The 22,317-nt window shown below is 47.9% G+C and overlaps 1 protein-coding gene across 1 annotated transcript in view; it reads left to right on the top strand.

Moving 5' to 3' along the window:
• Window positions 1–22,005, top strand: part of LOC142497953 (uncharacterized) — a 153,275-nt gene extending 131,270 nt beyond the window's left edge. The window contains exon 7 of the mRNA XM_075606425.1: window positions 21,567–22,005. Within this exon, the coding sequence (XP_075462540.1) occupies window positions 21,567–21,571 (5 nt within the window). The 3' untranslated portion in view covers window positions 21,572–22,005. The remainder of the gene's footprint in view (window positions 1–21,566) is intronic.
• Window positions 22,006–22,317: the final 312 nt, after the last annotated feature.

Below are 22,317 nucleotides of genomic sequence, written 5' to 3' on the forward strand. Positions count from 1 at the left end.
CGTCACAGCGAAATCCTCAGATTTGTTCTTGGCTGGCGACGGACGCGTCACGTGAGCACTTCCAGCCAATGAGGGCGAACCACTCATGGCCATGCCTCCCTTTCTCCGCTCTGCAGTTTCCCTGGTAGAATGAAGATGTCGCTTGGTGGCATCTGGCATAATCGAGCCCTAACTCCTTCACGGTAGATGCCACAGCTCTCCGTACATCGCTGCCAAGAGACCGGGCAATTAACTGAACAGATGGGTGAACCTTTCACTCGAGGTTGCGAAACATACCCTTTGAATCACAAAACAACGCTGCAACTGGGTCAGAGTTCGCAAGCCGTTCACGGAGCGAGAAGCCGCCGGCACAGGGGTTTCCATTAATAAGCTCATTTTCAAAATTCAAGCAAGATTCACTTAATGCTTAGACAAGGGGGCTCTGTGATGGTAGGGGGTAACCAGGCTCTCAAATAAAGGTTAAGCCTGTTTTGGTTACCCTTGATCCGTGTAAAAGGGTCCAAGAGAGTTAGCTCTTGGGCCCAGTAACATTGCACTATGCCAATGTATTGTATGTAATTAAAGTATTGTTTGTGTTTTTCCCTTTCCGGGCATGCCAGCAAGCAGGGATTGCTTGGGAATGAGTGTCACGGGAGACCAGGCAATTACACCTTTTATACCAGGATCATTTCACTGATTAAAACACGTAATGAAATAAATTGTAATTAATTCACTTAAAATATGCAAACACACAATATTACACAAAATACAGGTAAAAGCACACTTACTTTGGACTGGGATAACCACCTAACTTTCCTAGGTGCATGGAATCCTTGCCTAAGGATTTTCCCCTGATAACAGTTGCAAAAACAGGACAGAAAATATCCAGGCAGCTTTCTGCTGAAGCCCCTTTTCTTCCTGGCTGCAGACTGAAAACCCTTAGAATCCTGAGAATCTAAAAACTTCAGTGAATCTTGTGAACCTTAGACAAGTGCCAAATCTGAGGCACGCAAGGGGTTATAATACCTCTTGCTTTCATTACTATGGCCCAATCAAGAAGCCTGAGAAATGTCCCTAGCAACCAATCTGAGACAATTTACAGGTTTTCTTAGACACCTGAGTGTCCCCAGGGGTAGGTGAAATATTCCTCTCTGCCTCCGCTTCCCCCTATAACCCCCACGGGGATTGTCTCCTGCCTGTCTGGGGGTAGGCCACATGGACATGCCCATGCATCCTTTGATCTGAGGATGTGGGTGCTTCACTTAGCCCTCCCACCCAAATGCTCTTCACACTTCTGGCCCAGCTGCACCTTGCAAGTCCTGACATCTGAGCAGACAGAGCGGCACCAACTTGGTAGCCCCCTGGTGTCAGTGACTTGGAAACCCCTCAGCTCATATACCGTGCGTCAAACATATATACCTTTATTAAATGTACACTTTAATAAAATATGCTTATACACTTTACTTGGCTAAAATAACCAGGTCTTTTCTGGTGTGAGGGATCGAATAAGAACTTTTACTTTATACTCACTAGCCTTATCCCTTACACTGTAAAAACCTGACCTGTTATTTTACCAAAACCTCTGGATTTGTAACAGCTGGAGTATCCCATGAACCCCTATGTTACCTAGGGATCCCCTCAGCTAGAGGAACACTTTTCATCCCTGTGCCTCATTTTACTGTGCACAAAGCATACGTGTACTTAACACACATTGTTCATAAAACATACGCTTTAACAATCCTAAATCTTTTCTGGTTATGGGGAATAGAATAGGAAACTGCACGTCATTTCCCCCTAGCGCACACACACACACACACACACACACACACACACACACACACACACACACACACACACACACACACACACACACACACACACACACACACACACACACACAATAATAAACTTAGTACAGGGTGACTGGGGTTTTACTGAGTGTCCCCATTAATCTAGGGACCCCTTGACTGTTTCAGGGACACCTCACATCCCTATGCCCCGTTTTACCTTTATGGCCCTTGCTGAAGCAGGGAAACCCTCTGGCGAGTCACACAAGCGTTTTTAAGGGGAGATATTACAGGAACAATGTGTCTATATGCATCCGGGCATCCAACCTGAATCCTGGATACATTTTAGTGAATCAGCAACTCTGGGCCCTGTCTAGTTAGACACAATCTGACAACACATTCCCAACAAACCCCCCTTGAGACTCATACCACAGCCACCTCTGCTTGCTGGCACTCCTGGAAAGGTAAAAACATATCAAATACTTTATTACCGCACAAATACAGGTTATGCATATACAACACTGGGTCCAAGAGCTGACACTCTATAAACCCAACAAATGAATCAGGGGTACCCACATGGGCTTAAACCTTTATTTGATAGCCTGGCTACCCCCTGCCATCAGAATGAGATTCAAGGTTTTTTTTACAGAGGATCCGTTGGCAGAATGGGTCTAGGAGGTTGGGGTCCGGAGTTGTCAGAGTGACGGTGAGGGGGTAACCCGGCTTTATAATAAAGGTTAAGCCCGCTTGGTTGCCCCTGAACTGTGTTTGGGGGTCCTAGCGTGTCAGTCTTGTGCATGCATTACTGTACCATGTAATAAAAAATGCGACAATTGCAATTTTTCATGTTTTACCCTTTCCAGGAGTGCTAGCAAGTGGAGAGGACCAGGCTGTGAGTTTCAGGGTAGGATTGACAGAGAAACTTCTTTCAGACTGCGTCTATTTAGCGGGGTTCCAAAGTTACTGGAGACCCCAAAAATGTACCCAGGATTCCGGTTAGATTCCCGGCTACATTGAAGCGCAGTGCTCCGGTCAAAACTCTACCATGAAACGCGTTCTTGCGACTCACCACTAGGAGGTCCTGCTTCAGCACGGACCAGAAAATGTAAAAGGAGTGACCGGGAGGAAAAGGGTAATTGAAACAGTCAAGGGCTCCCTAATATAACAGGAGGGGCTGCCCAGTTCTTTCCCAGGTCACCCTAACTCTGGTATAAGGAGTTTAGGGGATACTCCAGACAGGTATAAGGCTGAGAAGTTTTTATTAGAATAAAGAAAAGTCTCAGTTTGCAGAGTACAAGGGATACGGCTGGGGGGGGGGAGAGAGTTTAGCGCCCCCTCTTTCCCTCACTCCCAAAATACTGAAGGGATTTTTAATGTTCAGGGGTGCTCCAGCCATGTAGAAGGCTGAGCAGGTTTTTATTACAATAAGACGTTTATTGATTAAGTGTCAGAGATTTGGCTTGGGAGGAAAAAACACAGTTACAGTGAAACAATCTCCCACACCAAATAGACTTAGCAAATTTTAATAAAGAAGAGTAGAAAAGTATAGGTTATTAAAGCTGTGGTTTTAAAATGTTATATACTTTTTATTGTAACATAAGGCAGGGTCTTTCATCTCATGGCCGCCTGGGGCTTCAGTGCCAGTGAGTCCAATCCTAGATCCCTAGATCAGTGACACTAGATGCAGGAGTGTGAAAGCCGTTTAAACAGGATAGCCGAGTTAAATGTTCAAGTCCTGGCCAGTTGTCACCTTCCTAGACTTGAAGGCACTGAGCCTGCAGGAGCTTTGCCTAACAAATAAGCAAGACGGCAGTTTTGGCACACATACCCAGTGCCATGCTGAAGCTAGAGGTGTCGGGTTTCTCACAAACCTGGCAAAGTGTATGAGTGGCTAGAGATGAAGTTCCCACGCTGTGGATTGGCTGTAATACTGCAGGAATGACTTTGAAAAGGTTATAAAAAAAAGTGAGCAGCCAGCCCAGAGAGCAGGTTTTCCCCAGTGATTCAATGGGATTCAATGTTTTTGCCAAGATTTCCAAGTTCTCAAGATCCTAAGTCCTAGGAATTCTAAGTGACTCCAAGCCTCAAAGCCTTGCGGAGACAGCAAGGAAACAGCTACAGGTCTTGAAGCAGAAAAGTTCCCACTTTCAGTACCATTTGGAGTGGAAAGTGTGGGAGCTGCTGGAGGCTCATGATGATTTGAGCTCCAGAACCTTTTGGGCTAAGTCCCGGTAAACCAACGGACTATTTACAGACTTTATTTCAACTAGGAAAGCCAGTGTTTCAACCCCAAACCCCCAGTAAGTGTATATTTATTCTGCCTATTGTAATTCAATGTGTGTTTGCCTGTTTCTACGGAATAAATTACAATTTATTTTACTTCTTGGCTTTGCTCAGTGATATGATCCCGGTTTTAAAGTACCTGGTCCCCCGTGACAGTCGGTACCCCCCATAACTGTACCCGGGGACCATGCCCTGCTTCAGCACAGCCCAGAAAAGAGAATAATGCACAGGGATAAAACATCTATTACTACAGCTGAGAGAATCCCTAGGTTAAGGGGGGTGTCACGGGAGACCAGGCAGTTACACCTTTTTACCAGGATCATACTTTGAGCAAAGCAGGTAAAGTGAAATAAATTGTAAATTTATTCGCATGAAAAGGCATACACACAGGGGAACACAAACTACGAAAGAAGAGACACACTTACTTGGGAACTGGGGTATAAAACTAGACTTTCCTGGCTAAATTACACGTTATATATAAAGGGAGGAAGGTACAGAGAGAGTAACCTTAAAGAACCTATTTGCACTCGCTATCTCAAATAAATGGTTAGGAACAATTTAATCCTTGGGTGGAGCCCATACACCATTTACAAAAACATATTAAAACATTTTATTCAACATCTATGCAAAGACACATAACAATTAGTAGGATAAAAATTGATCAGGGGGTGGGTGGGGATGGAGGGTAACGTATTGGGTGCCTCTTGTCTGCACCTGCAGTGATATCACACAGGTGATCTAATGGAACAAAAGAATGGAGTCTGGTCGATATGACACTATATATATTCCCTCAATGGGACATGTGTGACTCCCTATTGCTCACATGAGGCATAGGAGCAAGCGTGTAAAGTCTACTGTTGCTCATTTATTCACATTCACTTTGGCACATGCCTTGTACTCAGGGTGTATTAGGTATGTACAGATGTATTCCCTAATCCCTAATTTGCTGCAGGGCAGGGAAACAGACCTCCTCCATGCAGCTATAAGCAGCTAGTTGCGCCAACCTGTATTAGCGATACACAGTCAATGCCAATACCCCCACATATGCCAATCTATATCTGGGCTGGTGGGAGGAAACGGTGGTTTTCAGCGATGCCCTGGAAGAGTACACTAGACACGTTGAGTGGTGGGGCCGCTACATTGATGATATCATCATGCTGTGGAGCGGTCCCAAACCAATGTTGAACGAGTTCATCAGTGTACTCAACAAGAATAACCATAATCTCAGTTTGACCATGGAAGTGAATGAGAGCGTCCTTAACTTTTTAGACCTAACCATCTCCAAAGAGAGTGATGGCAGGCTATCCACAACCATTTTTCGCAAAAGTACAGCGACTAATAGTCTCTTACGGGCGGATAGCCACCATCCATTACACATAACCAGGAATATACCTACGGGACAATTCCTGAGGTTACGCAGGAATTGTAGTACGGTACAAGAATTTGAAAATCAAGCAGTAGACATGAAGCGAAGGTTTACAAATCGTGGGTACTCCAAGAATTCCATTCGGAAAGCCTATACACGAGCTAGAGACACGTCACGCACACCTCTACTCGCTGAGAGACAAAATACCATCACACAGGAAACAAAAATCATAAGGTTTATTGGTAATTTTAATAAACAATGGAATGATCTGAAAGGCATCTTCGGAAAACACTGGCATGTCTTGATGAATGACCCTGACTTGAGGCATGTACTGCAGGATAGACCAACCATGACCTGCAGGAGGGCTAGGAACCTTAAAGATAGGTTAGTGCATAGTCACTACCGAACTGTAACACCCCGTACATGGCTAGGCGACAGGAGACCAGTGGGATCTTACCCGTGTGGACGCTGTAGGGCGTGTCCCTTTATGGGGGTCACGAAAAGCATCCCGGACAAGGTAGATACCACAGAACACACTATCACTAGCTTCATCAATTGCCTCACAGTAGGAGTCATATACCTTATCACCTGTAGATGTGGCATGCGGTACGTAGGGAAAACCCACAGGGCTCTGAAGGTAAGGGTCCTGGAACATCTGGGGGCGATAAGAAATACCACCGACACCCCGGTCGCACGCCACATCAATGAACTCCACAATGGGGACCCGAAATATCTAACATTCTGTGGGATAGAACATCTCCCGTGGGGCCCCCGGAAGGGAAATTGGGATAAGCGTCTCTTACAACGCGAATGCCAGTATATATTTACTTTCCAGACCCTTCAGCCACATGGACTTAATGAGGGATATATTTACTCCCCGTTTCTATAGTACTATACGACTATATCTCCCCACTAGTATATGTTCAGCATATTGGTCCTGCATATACACAGACAACTGAGTGTACCTGGGGCTCGGGGTATATAGCATGAGTATTAAACTCACTATAGCCGTATTGACTGCTAGAGGCGGCAATTTTAAGATCATACACTCCTACATGTGTACCATACGATGCACATGCTCTCATTCATGTTTTTTGGTTCTTGGGGCTCGGGTATACAGTTGGAGTTTTTTAAAACTCCCTTCGGTCGTTTTGACTATTAGAGGCGGCCGTTTAAGGATCACATATTCCTACAACCCAAACATCCCTTTATAAGTGTATATGTGTGTGCAACATATATACATATATACATAGAGATTCATTCACCAACAGTGCTGTTTTATACTATCATAGCCTTATGTAGTTTGTTGCCTGTGCATATACCTCACAATTCTGTAGCTGATTCCATGGCATACCACATCTGACTATCTATACATGGGTGTACTTACACCTATGAGGTTCATTTATAACAACATAATAATTGGACCACACTATGGACTATCCCTTTAAGAGGGCATCAAGAGCATTATAAACTTTACACTAATTAATAGTAAGGTCTCCTGATGCCCGCGTCATGTTTCCCTGCCGAATATGATTGGCTTTTTTGAAAGGCGTACCCCCAGCCAACCAAGATAAAATACCAGGGAAATGACGCTCCAGCAGTGCCTGCATTACCTTGAGAAAGCGCCAGGTGGCGCGAAACGTACGTCGGTTTCTTTTAAGATGTCTCAATGATGACGTCATCAGGCGACGCGGGGTCGGAGTTGTAACAGATAGACGGCGAAACCAGGGTGTATGATTACCTCCCCAGTAGGACCGCAAACCTACGATCGAGCCGATAGAAGGCTTTTACTGAGAGTGGGCTGTGCAGTGATAGTATAGTTTGGCGCAGCTAGCTACATACAGCTGCATGGAGGCGGTTAGTTTCCCCGCTCCACAGTAGACGGCGATACCAGGCGGTGCCACCTCGCATCAGGATCACAAGCTTGCGATCGAGCATACTGTATAGATGGCTTAGTCTGAGACTGGACTGTGTATCGCTAATACAGGTTGGCGCAACTAGCTGCTTATAGCTGCATGGAGGAGGTCTGTTTCCCTGCCCTGCAGCAAATTAGGGATTAGGGAATACATCTGTACATACCTAATACACCCTGAGTACAAGGCATGTGCCAAAGTGAATGTGAATAAATGAGCAACAGTAGACTTTACACGCTTGCTCCTATGCCTCATGTGAGCAATAGGGAGTCACACATGTCCCATTGAGGGAATATATATAGTGTCATATCGACCAGACTCCATTCTTTTGTTCCATTAGATCACCTGTGTGATATCACTGCAGGTGCAGACAAGAGGCACCCAATACGTTACCCTCCATCCCCACCCACCCCCTGATCAATTTTTATCCTACTAATTGTTATGTGTCTTTGCATAGATGTTGAATAAAATGTTTTAATATGTTTTTGTAAATGGTGTATGGGCTCCACCCAAGGATTAAATTGTTCCTAACCATTTATTTGAGATAGCGAGTGCAAATAGGTTCTTTAAGGTTACTCTCTCTGTACCTTCCTCCCTTTATATGTACTATATTATCCCGTATGCACCCTATTCTCCACACCACACATTACTGGTGGAGAGCGGCATTATATTCTGTTATATGTAAATTACACGTTAAACAAGAGTCTTTAGTTGACAGTGACTTGGCCCAAAATGTCTTGGAACCCAAATCGGCATGAAGTTCCAAGCGCCACTGCTCCCTTCTCTCTGGAGGACTTGCATTTCGTTGACCGGGACTTAGCTCCAAACGTACCCCTACTCCACCCAGCACCATCAATCTGTCACCCCGATCCTCCACCCATTTCTCCCACCCCACCCATCTTTCAGCCCCATGTCTGTCATGCTGCTTTGTGGGTACACACACATTGCCCCATGTGTAGAGAAGTGGATGCCTTAAATTGCAAATATTTTAGCAATGTCTTCTTGTTGTCTTTCTCCTGTAGTGCCAGAAATGACTGCTGAAAATAAAGGACTCGTCTATCCAGCCTGCAACGCCACCAAATAAAATTTGACTGTCCTACTGAATACTGCAGGGGTGTCCAACTCCAGTCATCAAATCCCCCCAAACGGTCAGGTTTTCAGGATATCCCTACATCAGCACAGGTGGCTTAATCAGTCCCTGCTTCAGCACAGGTTGCTCAATATTTGTCTCTTTTGATCCAACTGTGCTGAAGTTGGGATATCCTTAAAACCTGACCTATTGGGGGGGCTTGAGGAGTGGAGTTCAGTCCCCCTGGTACAGCATACACTGGGATTGAGTGTTTTGAATACACTGAGGGATCAAATGACAGTAAATGTACTTGGCAGACACTGCAGGCAACACTGGCATTAGGGAACTCCTAAATACCCCCGCCTGGAAATTTGCTAACTATTATTAATAACTAGCTGAGAGACCCGGCGTTGCCCGGGATGTAATGTTCCCGTTCCTCTCTCTCCTCCCCCCCTCTCTGTTTGTCCCCCATTCACATCAATCCAGTCCCCCCCCTCCCTCCCTCCTTTACAGCTTCATGTAGCGTGTGTGCGTCAGTCACTGTGTGTTTGCTCGCGCGTCAGTGAGTCTGAGGCAGAAACACAAACACACACAGACTGACTGGCGCACACACAGTCAGTGTGTGCCTCAGTCAGTGTGTGCGTGCGTCAGTCAGGCTTTGTGTGCGCGTCAGTCAGTGTGTGCGTGCGTGCGGCAGTCAGTCAGTGTGTGCGCGCGGGGCGTCAAAGGCAGGGGGGGGCGTCAAAGGCAGGGGGGGGCGTCAAAGGCAGGGGGGGGCGTCAAAGGGGGGGGGGGCGTCAAAGGGGGGGGGGCGTCAAAGGGAGGGGGGGGGGCGTCAAAGGGAGGGGGGGGCGTCAAAGGGAGGGGGGGGCGTCAAAGGGAGGGGGGGGGGGCGTCAAAGGGAGGGGGGGGGCGTCAAAGGGAGGGGGGGGGGGGCGTCAAAGGGAGGGGGGGGGGCGCCTCAAAGGCATGGATTCCTCCCCCTGCATTTCCTGCAGTGGACAGGAGGGGGGGGGCAGTGGACAGGAGGGGGGGGGCAGTGGACAGGAGGGGGGGGGCAGTGGACAGGAGGGGGGGGGCAGTGGACAGGAGGGGGGGGCAGTGGACAGGAGGGGGGGGCAGTGGACAGGAGGGAGGGGGCAGTGGACAGGAGGGGGGGGCAGTGGACAGGAGGGGGGGGGGCAGTGGACAGGAGGGGGGGGGGGGCAGTGGACAGGAGGGGGGGGGCAGTGGACAGGAGGGGGGGGGGGGCAGTGGACAGGAGGGGGGGGGGCAGTGGACAGGAGGGGGGGGGGCAGTGGACAGGAGGGGGGGGGGCAGTGGACAGGAGGGGGGGGGCAGTGGACAGGAGGGGGGGGGCAGTGGACAGGAGGGGGGGCAGTGGACAGGAGGGGGGGCAGTGGACAGTAGGGGGGGGGCAGTGGACAGGAGGGGGGGGGCAGTGGACAGGAGGGGGGGGGCAGTGGACAGGAGGGGGGACGCAGTGGACAGGAGGGGGGACGCAGTGGACAGGAGGGGGGGCAGTGGACAGGAGGGGGGGGCAGTGGACAGTGACACACACACACACACACACACACACACACACACACACACACACACACCTCAGTTGATGCGCCCTTTCTCAGTTCCGTTTGGCGCCGGAGGTGGGGAGCGACACCTACCTGTACTTCCGGGCGCTGCCACCGTCTGACTCGGCGCCGCGAGGGAGGAAGGGGGTCCGCCATCTTACGCGCCGCGTGGCAGCTGCGGGAAGCGAGGTGATTTGGAGAGGGGGGAGAGGTGATTTGGAGCGGGGAGAGGTGATTTGGAGCGGGGAGAGGTGATTTGGAGCGGTGAGGGGGGAGAGGTGATGCCGCTGGGGAGGGGGAAGAGGTGATGCCGCTGGGGAGGGGGAAGAGGTGATGCCGCTGGGGAGGGGGAAGAGGTGATGCCGCTGGGGAGGGGGAAGAGGTGATGCCGCTGGGGAGGGGGAAGAGGTGATGCCGCTGGGGAGGGGGAAGAGGTGATGCCGCTGGGGAGGGGGAAGAGGTGATGCCGCTGGGGAGGGGGAAAAGGTGATTTGGAGAGGGGAGAGAGGTGTGTGTGTGTGTGTGTGTGTGTGTGTGTGTGTGTGTGTGTGTGTTTTATTTATTTTTTTGGACCTTTGGCCCGTCACTCCGCTTCAGGCCAATGAGAGGTGTGGGGGGCGGGCCAAGGGGGTGGTGTGAGTGTGTGAGGCCAATGAGAGGTGTGCGGGGGCGGGCGGGCCAAGGGACCAATGAGATTGCCGCTAGGGACACCGGACATCCAGCAGGCAGGCATGCATGCAGGCAGGCAGGCAAACATACAGTGCTTTCACTAATATAGTATAAGATTGTATTTTCCGTTAGGTATTCCTGAATATTATCCCGTACTAAACCTTAACGTAGCTTCCCCACTATTGATGTCAGGCTTACAGGTCTGTAATTCCCTGGTCATGATTGGCTTCCTTTTGAAGTGAAACGTCTTTGCTGGCACCTACCAAAATTTCCCTTGCAGTAAACCGCCCTCACGGTGACGGACTTACAGAAGAGGCCGTCGGGGACGGCGGTGTCAGGAGCTCAGCACAGGAGCCGTTATCCCCTACCACTGCGTGCCTGCGCAGGAGCTGCCAGCTCGGCGCGCATGCGCTGAAGCAGCATACACGTACACAGACACATAGGGACACAAACACACACACACATAGACACACACAGACAAACACACACATGAGGAATTCACAGTTACTATAAATATAGAAGTGCAAATAGGTAAAACAAGGTGTGTGTGCCGCGCACGCGCGTTCTAAGTGAAACTTCTTGGCTTTTTTGGCATTGACACTGGCTTGATTTTTAATTAAAAACATCACCATCACAAATACAATTTCTGTGACAAAACAGTTTCACTTAAAATGCGCGGTCTCGGCACACACACACTTTTTTAAATATAGGCACCACATCTGCTTTCCGCCAATCTTGTGGTACTGAACCTGTCTGTGCAGATCACCTACATTAAAAAAAATGACATGCAAATGAGCTTGAGACAAAAGGTGGCACTGTGTGCTCATTTGAAAGTAATTTCCCAGAATCCCTTGCTGCAGATGTGTGCTGAGCGATAATGGGGAGAGACAGGGTTGCAGATGTTACGGATTACCTGCCGAGCACTCCAGTGCTCGGGCCTGCAACGGGCTTCACAAAGGGTCAGACGAGCTCCTATACGATATCCTGGATACTTCCGCGTGGGGATCCGTCAGGGGCGATCCCACCCTGAAGATAGTCCAGCTCTCTTTAATGACAAAGACTTGAGCCCAAGTCTCTCAGCAGGAAACGCAGCATCCACTGTGTCCCTAACTAACAAATAGCTAATGGGGCAGGGTCCCTGACCTAGGGCCTGTCCCTACAACACTCAGCTACGGTGACTCAGGGCTATCTGGGACCTAGGGGATTACTGGCCTAGTGCAGGGAGTCACTGACTCCTACACCCTAACTCCTTCCCCTAGCTGCTCCGGTCACCAACTGACACCAACTGACACCAACTGCCTAACGTGCTGCAAGCCCGCGAAATGTATTAATCTCCCTGCAGGGAGATGCTGCAGCCCTATTGGCTCCATGGGGTCATGTGACTCTGTCCCTGTGCACCCTGGGGGCTGACTGCCCTGTGAGTATCCGAAGGGGCTCTGAGCCCTGACAGGGGACATGGCTACATCCTCCCCCTGGTAAAAACCCCAACGTCCTCGCTTGGGACACAACTCAACCATGTACAGAAATTATATAATAAAAATGCATTTCAAAATATAACTTAACACATGCATGACTCTAAACAATATTGCACAATTCTGTGAGCATCACAATCACAGATTGGATCTTGCTCCAAGACCACTGCTGAACCTCATAATGGGGTGCTCCAATTTGATCAGAGGTTACCCGAGTTGGAGGGTACCTGACTCTTTGGCTCCTGCGGAGCTGTTCTTCTGCAACTCCTTCGGGGGAGTAATAAACACAGTCCTGAGGCTCAGCCTCTTCCCTTGAGGGGAGAAATGTCTCTGAACAGTCTCTGTTAGGCACAAAGCACGGGCTCTGTGGATCCAAGGGCTGGCCTGTTGGTTCCATCTTAGTAGGCGTTGGCCTATGGGGCCCTTTACCCATAGCTCCTCCAGGAGATGCCCCTTCTGTGGGGTAGTCCCTTTGAGGGGGTCCTTCCATAGGATCTTCAGGAGTTTCAGAGTGGGTCTCGTTATGGACAGTCTCTTGACCCATAAGTCGGACTCACAGTTGAGCGGTGTGGCCAATATCTCTGCTTCCTCATCTCCCACTTGTGGAATGGGGAGAAGATGATTACGATGCCATACCTTTACCCGGTCTTCAGTGTCTTTGATGCGATAGACCGGGAGGTCAGGCATTTGAGATTCTATTTCATATACCCCGTCTCTCCATCGGTCGGCCAGTTTGTGTATTCCTGGGAATCCCAGATTCCGAAGCAGCACAGCGTTTCCAGGACGAAGTTCCCGATATTTGACCTTATGGTCGTATCGCCTTTTATTTCCAGCGTTCAGCTTAGCGGTAGACTTCTCAGCCTGTTGATAGGCCTGCTGTAAACTGTCTTTAAGTCTTTGCACGTATTTGAAATGGGTAGCATTGTGTATCCCATCCGTCGAGACTTTAAGACGTACATCCACTGGTAGCCTCGCCTCTCGCCCAAACATGAGGAAGTATGGAGAGAATCCAGTTGATTCGTGTCTGGTACAATTGTACGCATGCACCAGGGCCTCCACGTGTCGACTCCATTCTGTTTTCTGCGCACTCTGCAGAGTTTCCAGCATGTCCAGTAAGGTTCGATTAAATCGTTCTGGCAGGGCATCTCCTTCGGGGTGATATGGGGTCGTTCGTGATTTGGCGATGTTCAGCATTTTGAGCAGTTCTCGGATCAACGTGCTCTCGAAGTCCCAACCTTGGTCTGAGTGAAGGCGGTTGGGAAGACCGTAGTGTACGAAGTACTTCTCCCATAATATTTTTGCCACCATGATGGCTTTCTGATCTTTCGTAGGGAAGGCCTGGGCATACCGTGTGTAATGGTCCATGATGACCAACACGTTGCATATTCCCCGGCTATCGGGCTCAATGCACGGAAAGTCCATACACACAAGGTCCATTGGGCCAGAACTCTTCAGATGGCCCATGGGAGCTGCTCTGGTAGGCAGGGTCTTGCGCTGTATACACCTAGTACAACGGCGGCAGTGGCGTTCTACGGCCTCTCGCATCTTGGGCCAGAAAAAGCGGTCTCTGACCAGCCCAAAGGTCTTCTCTACACCGAGATGTCCATGCTCATCGTGTAGGGACTTTAGCACCATGTATTGTAAGTTCTTAGGGAGGACTAGTTGTCGCCTATCCGGGTGGTTGTGGTATTGCACCACCCAATAGAGTAAGCAGTTGTCTATTTCGAATTTGTCCACTTCCCGCATGAGCAAGGCAACCAAGTCATTGGGAGCACGCTTTAGAAGAGCTGGGTTCTTCCTTTCGACGGCTTGCCTAATGATACTAACGACCGGATCTCGTATTTGGTAGTCTACCAGATCTTTCCACAGTAGCACTTTATCATGCATGATGTTCATCCCTTTTGGATGGCAGTAGGCAGCTGGGACAGCGTGCGACTGGCATCCAAAAGAAACTGCAACCCTTAATTCTGAGAAGGCTACTTGATCGTTGACGATGGCGACAGTGCTACACATAGTTTTTCCCATTCCTCATCATCTTGAGAACACTTAGCCCTGGCCGTCGGGGGAGGGCGTCAGCCCCGACATTCAAGGGTCCCGGCTTATACTTCAGGGAGAAGCGGTAATTGTTCAGAGCGGCCAGCCATCGGTGTCCGGCTGCATCCAATTTGGCCAAGGTATTGATGTACGTGAGGGGATTGTTATCCGTCCTTACCTCAAACGTAACCCCGTAAAGGTAATCGTGGAGCTTCTCGGTGATCGCCCACTTGAAAGCCAGGAATTCCAACTTGTGGACGGGGTATCTCTGTTCACTGGGTGTCAGACTGCGGCTGATGCAGGCTACAGGCCGAAGAACTTCGGTGTGCTTCTGGTGCAAGACAGCACCCAGTCCATTGAGACTAGCATCCACATGCAGAACGTATGGTTGGTCGGGATCGACATACGCAAGCACCGGCACTTCGGTCAGGCATTTCTTCAATTGCAGGAAGGCCTGTTCACACTCGGGCGTCCATTTATCCCCAAACGGTTGGCGGGCCGATACAGCCTTCCTTCCGGTATCTTCAGGGTATATCTTCAACAGATTATTCAGGGGTTTTGCTCTACTAGAGTACCCTTCCACAAAGCGACGATAATACCCACAAAAACCCAGAAAGGATCGTAGTTCTGTGACATTCTCGGGACGCGGCCAGTTCACGACCGCTTCTACTTTGGCTGGGTCAGTGGCGATCCCTTGAGCCGACACGATGTACCCCACGTAGGTCACCGAAGTGTCACAAAACCGGCACTTGTCTAGGGACAATTTCAGGCATTCCTTCCCAAGATGGTCTATTACTTTAAGCAGCCTTTCTTCATGCTCCTCCAGAGTTCTTCCAAAGACAATGATGTCGTCCAGGTATACAAGACACACCCAAGGGTTCATGTCCCTGATAGTCTTCTCCATCAGTCGTTGGAAGGTAGCAGGGGCCCCACATATACCTTGGGGCATACGTGTGAATTGGTAGAACCCAAGGGGGCAGACGAAGGCTGTTTTCTCCTGATCCTCTGCATTCATAGGTACCTGATAGTACCCAGATCGTAGATCGAGCACGCTGAACCATTGGCTTCCATTCAGAGCATTCAGGATCTCTTCAATGCGCGGAAGGTTGTACTGATCCGGTATCGTATGATTGTTCAGAGTTCGATAGTCGACACACAGTCGTATGGATCTGTTCTTTTTCCGCACCACCACTATGGGTGACGCGTAGGGCCCCCGAGACTCCTTCAAAATCCCAGCGGTTTCCATGTCCTGTATGGTGTTCCTCACATCGTCCACATCCCACGGGGCGATGCGACGAGAGCGTTCCCGGAACGGGGTGGCATCACTCAGTCGAATGGCATGTTGAGCGCTGCGAATGCACCCCACATCCATCTCACTCGTGGAGAACACAGTCCGTCATTTATTCAACTGGGTTGTCAGCCGTTCTTTCCACTTGGGGGGCAACGTCGACTCGCCGAAGTTGAAGTCCAGATCAACTAGCCCCTCATTCACTGCCACCGCATTCACCTGGGGCATTGTTTCCACAGGGCTGACCGGATATATGCAACCCAAACTCTGGTTGGCATCAAATTTCATCGGGAAGAGGGAGAGATTCTGCACATACAAGTGGGTTCGTAGAGGGATTTTAGTCGCCCACTCCCTCACTTCGGGTAGTACCCTATACCCTCTCTGAACTTCTTCCTCAGGGGTACTCTCCAGAGAGAAAAGCTGATCACTCTCGTCTCGTTCGGGATAACAACATCAGACGGCCATTCGTTGCACTCCCCCTGGTAAAATGGTCGTCACTCCGTGTTGACGATTGTAGATATCCCCGTGGCGTTCCAAGGCATATACCCGGTTACATTCCTCTCGTAGGACTGGGTCTAGGAGCAAATGGGCCAGCGGCAACTCATTGGTCTCTTTTAGGTAGGATCTGATCACAGCTTGCACTATGTCAGTATTGGTCCCCAATATGATCGGATACTTGCACTGGTCTTGAGGCTCCGGTCATACCATGGCTGCTACGTGCATGGGGTGTGTCTTGCCGGTGTTCAGTTGAAGTATTTCTAATTCAACCCTTGCAATCCCGTCGATGGGGTAGTCTTCATTACTTAACCCCCTGACCTTCATATGTTCGGCCGACTTCAGGGGGCAGTGTCCAAGGTGCTGGTCGTAGAAATTGCGGTATATAATAGTCACTTGAGACCCGGTGTCCAGTAAGGCAGAGGCGTAGATTCCCTCCAGTACAACAGGCACGATGGCTGGGGGGCCTACTTAACGGTACGCATCCCCGGGTAAGGTGTCAGACAAAGCCTCTTCGGGTCCAGTAGGGGTTTCTGGATCAGACTCTGCCAGTCGCCTGCTGCAGACCATTGCCCGGCTGAATTCCCTCTATTTGGAGGTTTTTCCTCCGGGGGGTCCTCCCTTTCTGGACAGTCCCTGGAGAAGTGGCCCTTCTTACCGCAGTTATAGCAAGTGATTTCTCTGCGTTCGGGACGACTCCTGTACGGGAAGATAATTTCCCGGAGGGGCTCTATTTGGAGACCGGGACCTTGTCGGCGGCCTCTTCTTCCTGCATTGGGGATTTCTTGGCCTTTGCCGCAGTAGCCCCCGGAGGTTCACTCGTTGGAGACTCCTTTGTCTTCTTGAGAGAATTCAACTGGGCGTAGGCTTCATGTTCTTTTATCTCATCTATTAGCTTCTCCCAGGAAGGGGGATCACCTCGCATCAAAGAGCACCTCATCATGAGTACAATATGATGTTTGGGTAGAGCTCCTCTCAGAAATTGCTCACGGCGATACTCATCCACCTCTGCGGCCGTAATACGTTTCCTTTTCCGCAGCTCCCATAAGACTGCTTGAATCCTCTGTAGGAAATAGCTCCTCTCCGTCTTTTTGGCAAAGATTGTAGTACCTCTTCATCAATTGTCCTATGTCTTCGGTTCGCCCGTAAGCCCGCACAAGAGTCTCTAGCATTTGATGTGCGGTGACATCCGCATGCTGATCTTTAGCCATCTGTATTGTGGTGGATGCAGGAGGGCGCAGGCATTCCATTATGCGTTGCTGCTTCACCAACTCAGAGCACGTCCACTCTTCTAGAACCTGAGAAGTGTATTCCCTCCAGACTTCAAACGCTTCTTCGCCCGTCGGGGTCGGCTTGGTCCCCGAAAAGATTTTTAGCTTGCGATAATGCTGTTGGGTCGGAGCTTCGGATTTGGCCGCCACCCTGTCTAGGATAGTCTGAGCTAGCATTTGGATTTCATCCCCAAGTTTAGAGGACGGGTTGGCAATACTTAGCGGTGGACTGCAATTGGTGGGCGCAGCCAGATCGGCCCCGCAATCACTCTCAGGAGGGGAAGGCGTTGTATGCATAGCAACCTCTTCTAAGTTCGTGCGAGAGCTGCGGGGTTCAGATTTTATGGGCAGTTCAGGGTAAACAACAATACAGCAGGAACCGGTGGGCCTTCCGAGCCACAAGCTGGACGGACCCTGGTCTTCAGTTATATCTTGTCCTATACTCACTAACACGAAGCAATACTCCTGGTCCTCATCCTTGCATTGCTCTAACACTTTTATTGTGGCAGCATCCCGGAGATTTGGGTGCTGCCTCAGGGCTATTTGTATGGATAAAGACGGAATATCAACAGGGATGCGGCTCACCGCGAGCGTGTGGGGCGGCGGCACTTGCAGCTCTACGGCCCAGTCATACACTTCTGAGTGCGACAAGTACGGTAATGGTGGTGACATTTTGAGAGAAAAAAAATGGAACAGGGCACCCCAGGTCTGAATCTCAGCAGAGCCTCCAAATGTAACGGATATTCCACCCCACCCAATCGCAGATATAGTGTGGGTGCGGGGAACGTAGTGTTACCAGGTGTTGTGCTTTACCTGTAGGCTCACAGGAGGGCTGAGCTTCCACCACGGGGAACCTGGGGCAATTATATTAAGGGTAACCCTGTACTCAGTGCAGCGCCTCCACCTGCGATGGTTCCTAGCAGAGCAGGAATGGTTCCTCGCAGGACACATATAAATAACCAGCACAATGTATGTAACCAATCAATGACTTTACTGGCAGCAACCATAAACGTACTTGCATATCATAACCATAAGCAAATGCACACATATCAACAGATGTCCCTCCCTAGAGAATACACTGACTACTGTGTCTCGCAGGACGCTAACACTATCTTGCGCCAAGGTGGACGCCAACACTTCCCCAAATTCCATCGGATGATCCCACCCCGTGTCCAGTGACCCCACACAATGTCCTGCACTCTTAAGTCACATAAATGTGTGTGACTGCGCAGCCACTATGTCTGGTAATAGGATTTGTTGGTGCACTTGATGTTACGGATTACCTGCCGAGCACTCCAGTGCTCGGGCCTGCAACTGGCTTCACAAAGGATCAGACGAGCTCCTACACGATATCCTGGATACTCCCGCGTGGTGATCCGTCAGGGCCAATCCCACCCTGAAGATAGTCCAGCTCTCTTTAATGACAGAGACTTGAGCCCAAGTCTCTCAGCAGGAAACGCAGCGTCCGCTGTGTCCCTAACTAACAAATAGCTAATGGGGCAGGGTCCTTGACATAGGGCCTGTCCCTACAACACTCAGCTACGGTGACTCAGGGCTATCTGGGACATAGGGGATTACTGGCCTAGTGCAGGGAGTCACTGACTCCTACACCCTACCTCCTTCCCCTAGCTGCTCCAGTCACCAACTGACACCAACTGACACCATCTGTCTAATGTGCTGCAAGCCCACAAAATATATTAATCTCCCTGCAGGGAGATGCTGCAGCCCTATTGGCTCCCTGGGGTCATGTGACTCTGTCCCTGTGCACCCTGGGGGCTGACTGCCCTGTGAGTACCCGAAGGGGCTCTGAGCCCTGACAGGGGACATGGCTACATATATAACAAAGGGAGATATGAACATAGATGCTAGAGTTAAATCTGATGTCAATGCAATCATTGAGTCCAGACGGATTTAATGTATTTAAAACATATATCCAGTAGATTTCCCGTGATTTAAATATTTATGTCTATCACCACTTAATAATGAAGATTTGATATTTTCAATGCCCATCACCATCATTGTGGCTGGGTCTTTGTTATGTTTTAATTGATAGTGGTGAGATAGGCTGTGTGTTTGTAGGCTGTGTATAATGTTTCTTCGGTGCTCTAAGAATCGTGTACTCAGACAACGAGCCGTCCTACCGATGTATTGCAAGCCACATGGGCACATGATGGCATATACCACAAAGCTAGATAGACAGTTAATATGTCCTTTAACAGGGTGTATCGATCCGTTAGAATGGGATGTAATGCTGTTTGAAGTCTTTAAATGTTTACATGTTATGCATCTTGTGCGTTTACACAGAAAATTACCATCAGTCTCACTGATATTTTTTGTATGTATATCTTCTATAGTTTTTAACCTACTTGGTGCTATTATAGATTTAATATTCCTCGCTTTTTGGAATACAACCGGTATCCTTGTAGGTAGTCTACTGCCGATGATCGGATCATTTTGCAAAATGTTCCAGTGGGAGTTTAATATCAGTTTGATCTTAGAAAATTCATCGTTAAATTGTGTCACAAAGAAAGGTGTATTGGAGTTTTGTCTCAACTCTCTATTATTATTAGCCCCCCTTTGGTTTGCGTGTTGATTTTCCCAATAGTACATGTCTATCTAGTGTACCTACCTGTTCAAATGTCTCTTGTATGGTACGTCTATCATAACCCTTAGCCACAAATCTATTGACTAGAATATCTCCCTGGGCCAAATAATCAGAGTCAAGAGAACAATTTCTCCTGACCCTTAGGAACTGGCCCCTGGGGATGTTCTCACACCATTTCTTGTAATTATTGCTGGTATTGTGTCTATATCTATTTGTTGCTACTTGTTTAAAGAAAGTCTTTGTAATGATCTTGTCCTCTTGATTGATATTAAGTTCTAGATCAAGAAATTTAATTTTGGATTTATCTATCTCTGATGTGAATTCTAATCCCATGTTATTAATATTGAAGGACGAAAAGATATCTGACACTTCCCTCTCGTCACCATCCCAAATAAACAGTAGGTCGTCTATGAAACGGCCATAGAACACCAGTCCAGCCCCCAGCCTAGCATTACCCCACACATGGATACTCTCCCACAGTCCCATGTATAGGTTAGCATAGCTGGGAGCAAACCTGGTGCCCATGGCCGTTCCACAGACCTGTAGATAGTATTGATCTTCGAATAGAAAATAATTATGCTCCAAAATGAAGCGTATGGCCTTCAGGATAAATTCTCGTTGAATAAAGTCCAATTTTGTGTCAATCTCTAGATATTTACTGACTGCCTGTATACCTTTCTCATGATTAATACATGTATATAGGGATGCCATATCGCATGTGGCCCACACATATGTGGACTTCAAAGGGATACTAGAGAGAGAGTCAATGACGTGCAGCGTGTCCCTAATGTGTGATCTCAATTCTGCCACAATTAGTTGTATATATTTAGCTACTTATAAATGATATACCAATAGTGGATTAAACGTTAACAAATCTTTATTCTTCCAACTACTATGTGACATTATAAATACCATAAATATTCCTATATTAGCACATATTTGAGAAACATGCTGGTCACTTATTGTTGGTGGTTATATATAGGTGGTTCTTATTGACCTCAAATATATAGGATAAACTATAATTACATCTTAATTGAAGTTGTCTTCCAATTTCTTCTCTTTTCTTTGTATATTATTGATTAATTTGATGTAGCATTAATGATTATTTTATTGATTATATGTATTCTGTTTTATTTTATTCGATATATCTATGGTAATCATGCATGTGCATGTAATCATGTTGACATATGGTGTATATGTATTGAAATTAATAAATATCCTATATTGGATTATATATAAAAATATCGCTGACATTTTAGATCTATCTATATATGTGAAGGTATACACATATGCAGTGTTCGACAAATCTATACATTTGCTCGCCCCGGGCGAGTGGATTTAACCCCCGGGCGAGTAAATATTGGCCCAAGCAGCACACGTTTGGTACTAGGTGGCGAGTTGATTTTTTTGTGTGGCGAGTAGATTTTTTGGTGATTTGTCAACCACTGCACATATGTACCCAAGGTACAAACATGATTGCATATACATATATTCATGCACCTCTGCATTTATAAGCTATTAATTAACTGTTAGAACAGTATATATATGATACTATGGATGGAAAGGGAATTATATATTTATCTATTTACGTCTGATAATGAATTGATATATGTTTCCAGTATTAGGCATTTATTCTAATGATACCCATGTGTAATCAATGTATTTTTTCCATTTTATAATGAGCCAAGCTCCTATTTAATTGGTTTATGCAAATATAAATAGTCATGACGTATGTCCGTCTCTTTTCCCCTGACGAAATCACCTAAGTGTGAAGAAACGCGTAGGGATTAGCAGTGTGAGCAAGTGGTAGCTACTGCACCCTACCTATCCATACTCGGGACTTTGCCAGAGACTTTGTTTATGCCGCCAAGCAGTGACGACCTATCCTAAGGTCACACTACCCATTCCTCATATCTGGAGCTGCTGGTGAATCGATCCACTTCCGGGTGACACTTGGAGGAGTTGCGCAATCTCGGAGGCCCCTGCTGGACGGCGGCTTAGAGGTGCCGAAAATACATGTGGAAGTGAGGCGTGCAAGCAGAGCGGTGATGTCCGGCGTTTGGTGAATGAGTATAACTCATTACATGCTTATATATTTTTGTCGTTTGTGAGTGTAAATTTGTTGGACCCTCTTTTTATTGGAATATTAAATTGTGTATATTCCATCATATCGCACTAGGATCGGGCGCTTTCTTTCTTCTTGTTTCTGTAGATTCATCTTTAGGTCGTTGGTTCCATATAGAAAGCAGCCAGTATCCTGAGAGTAGGCCATAAATACAAGCTTTTGTATTATACAGGACTATATATATTTTTTATGTTTTTTTATTATGGTATTTTTACATAAATATTTTTGATATTTTTCATTTTTTATATTTGAGTCCTCAAAGTTATCTACAATCGTTATATTGAGTCATTTACTCATGCTGTTTACTAATAATAGTTATACTGTATGGTTTATTTAGAATTTTATAATTTGTTTATGTAGTTGTTAGATTTTACAGCTTTATATCATATTGAA

The sequence above is a fragment of the Ascaphus truei genome, chromosome 6 (assembly GCF_040206685.1).
Source record: "Ascaphus truei isolate aAscTru1 chromosome 6, aAscTru1.hap1, whole genome shotgun sequence".
NCBI lineage: Eukaryota > Metazoa > Chordata > Amphibia > Anura > Ascaphidae > Ascaphus > Ascaphus truei.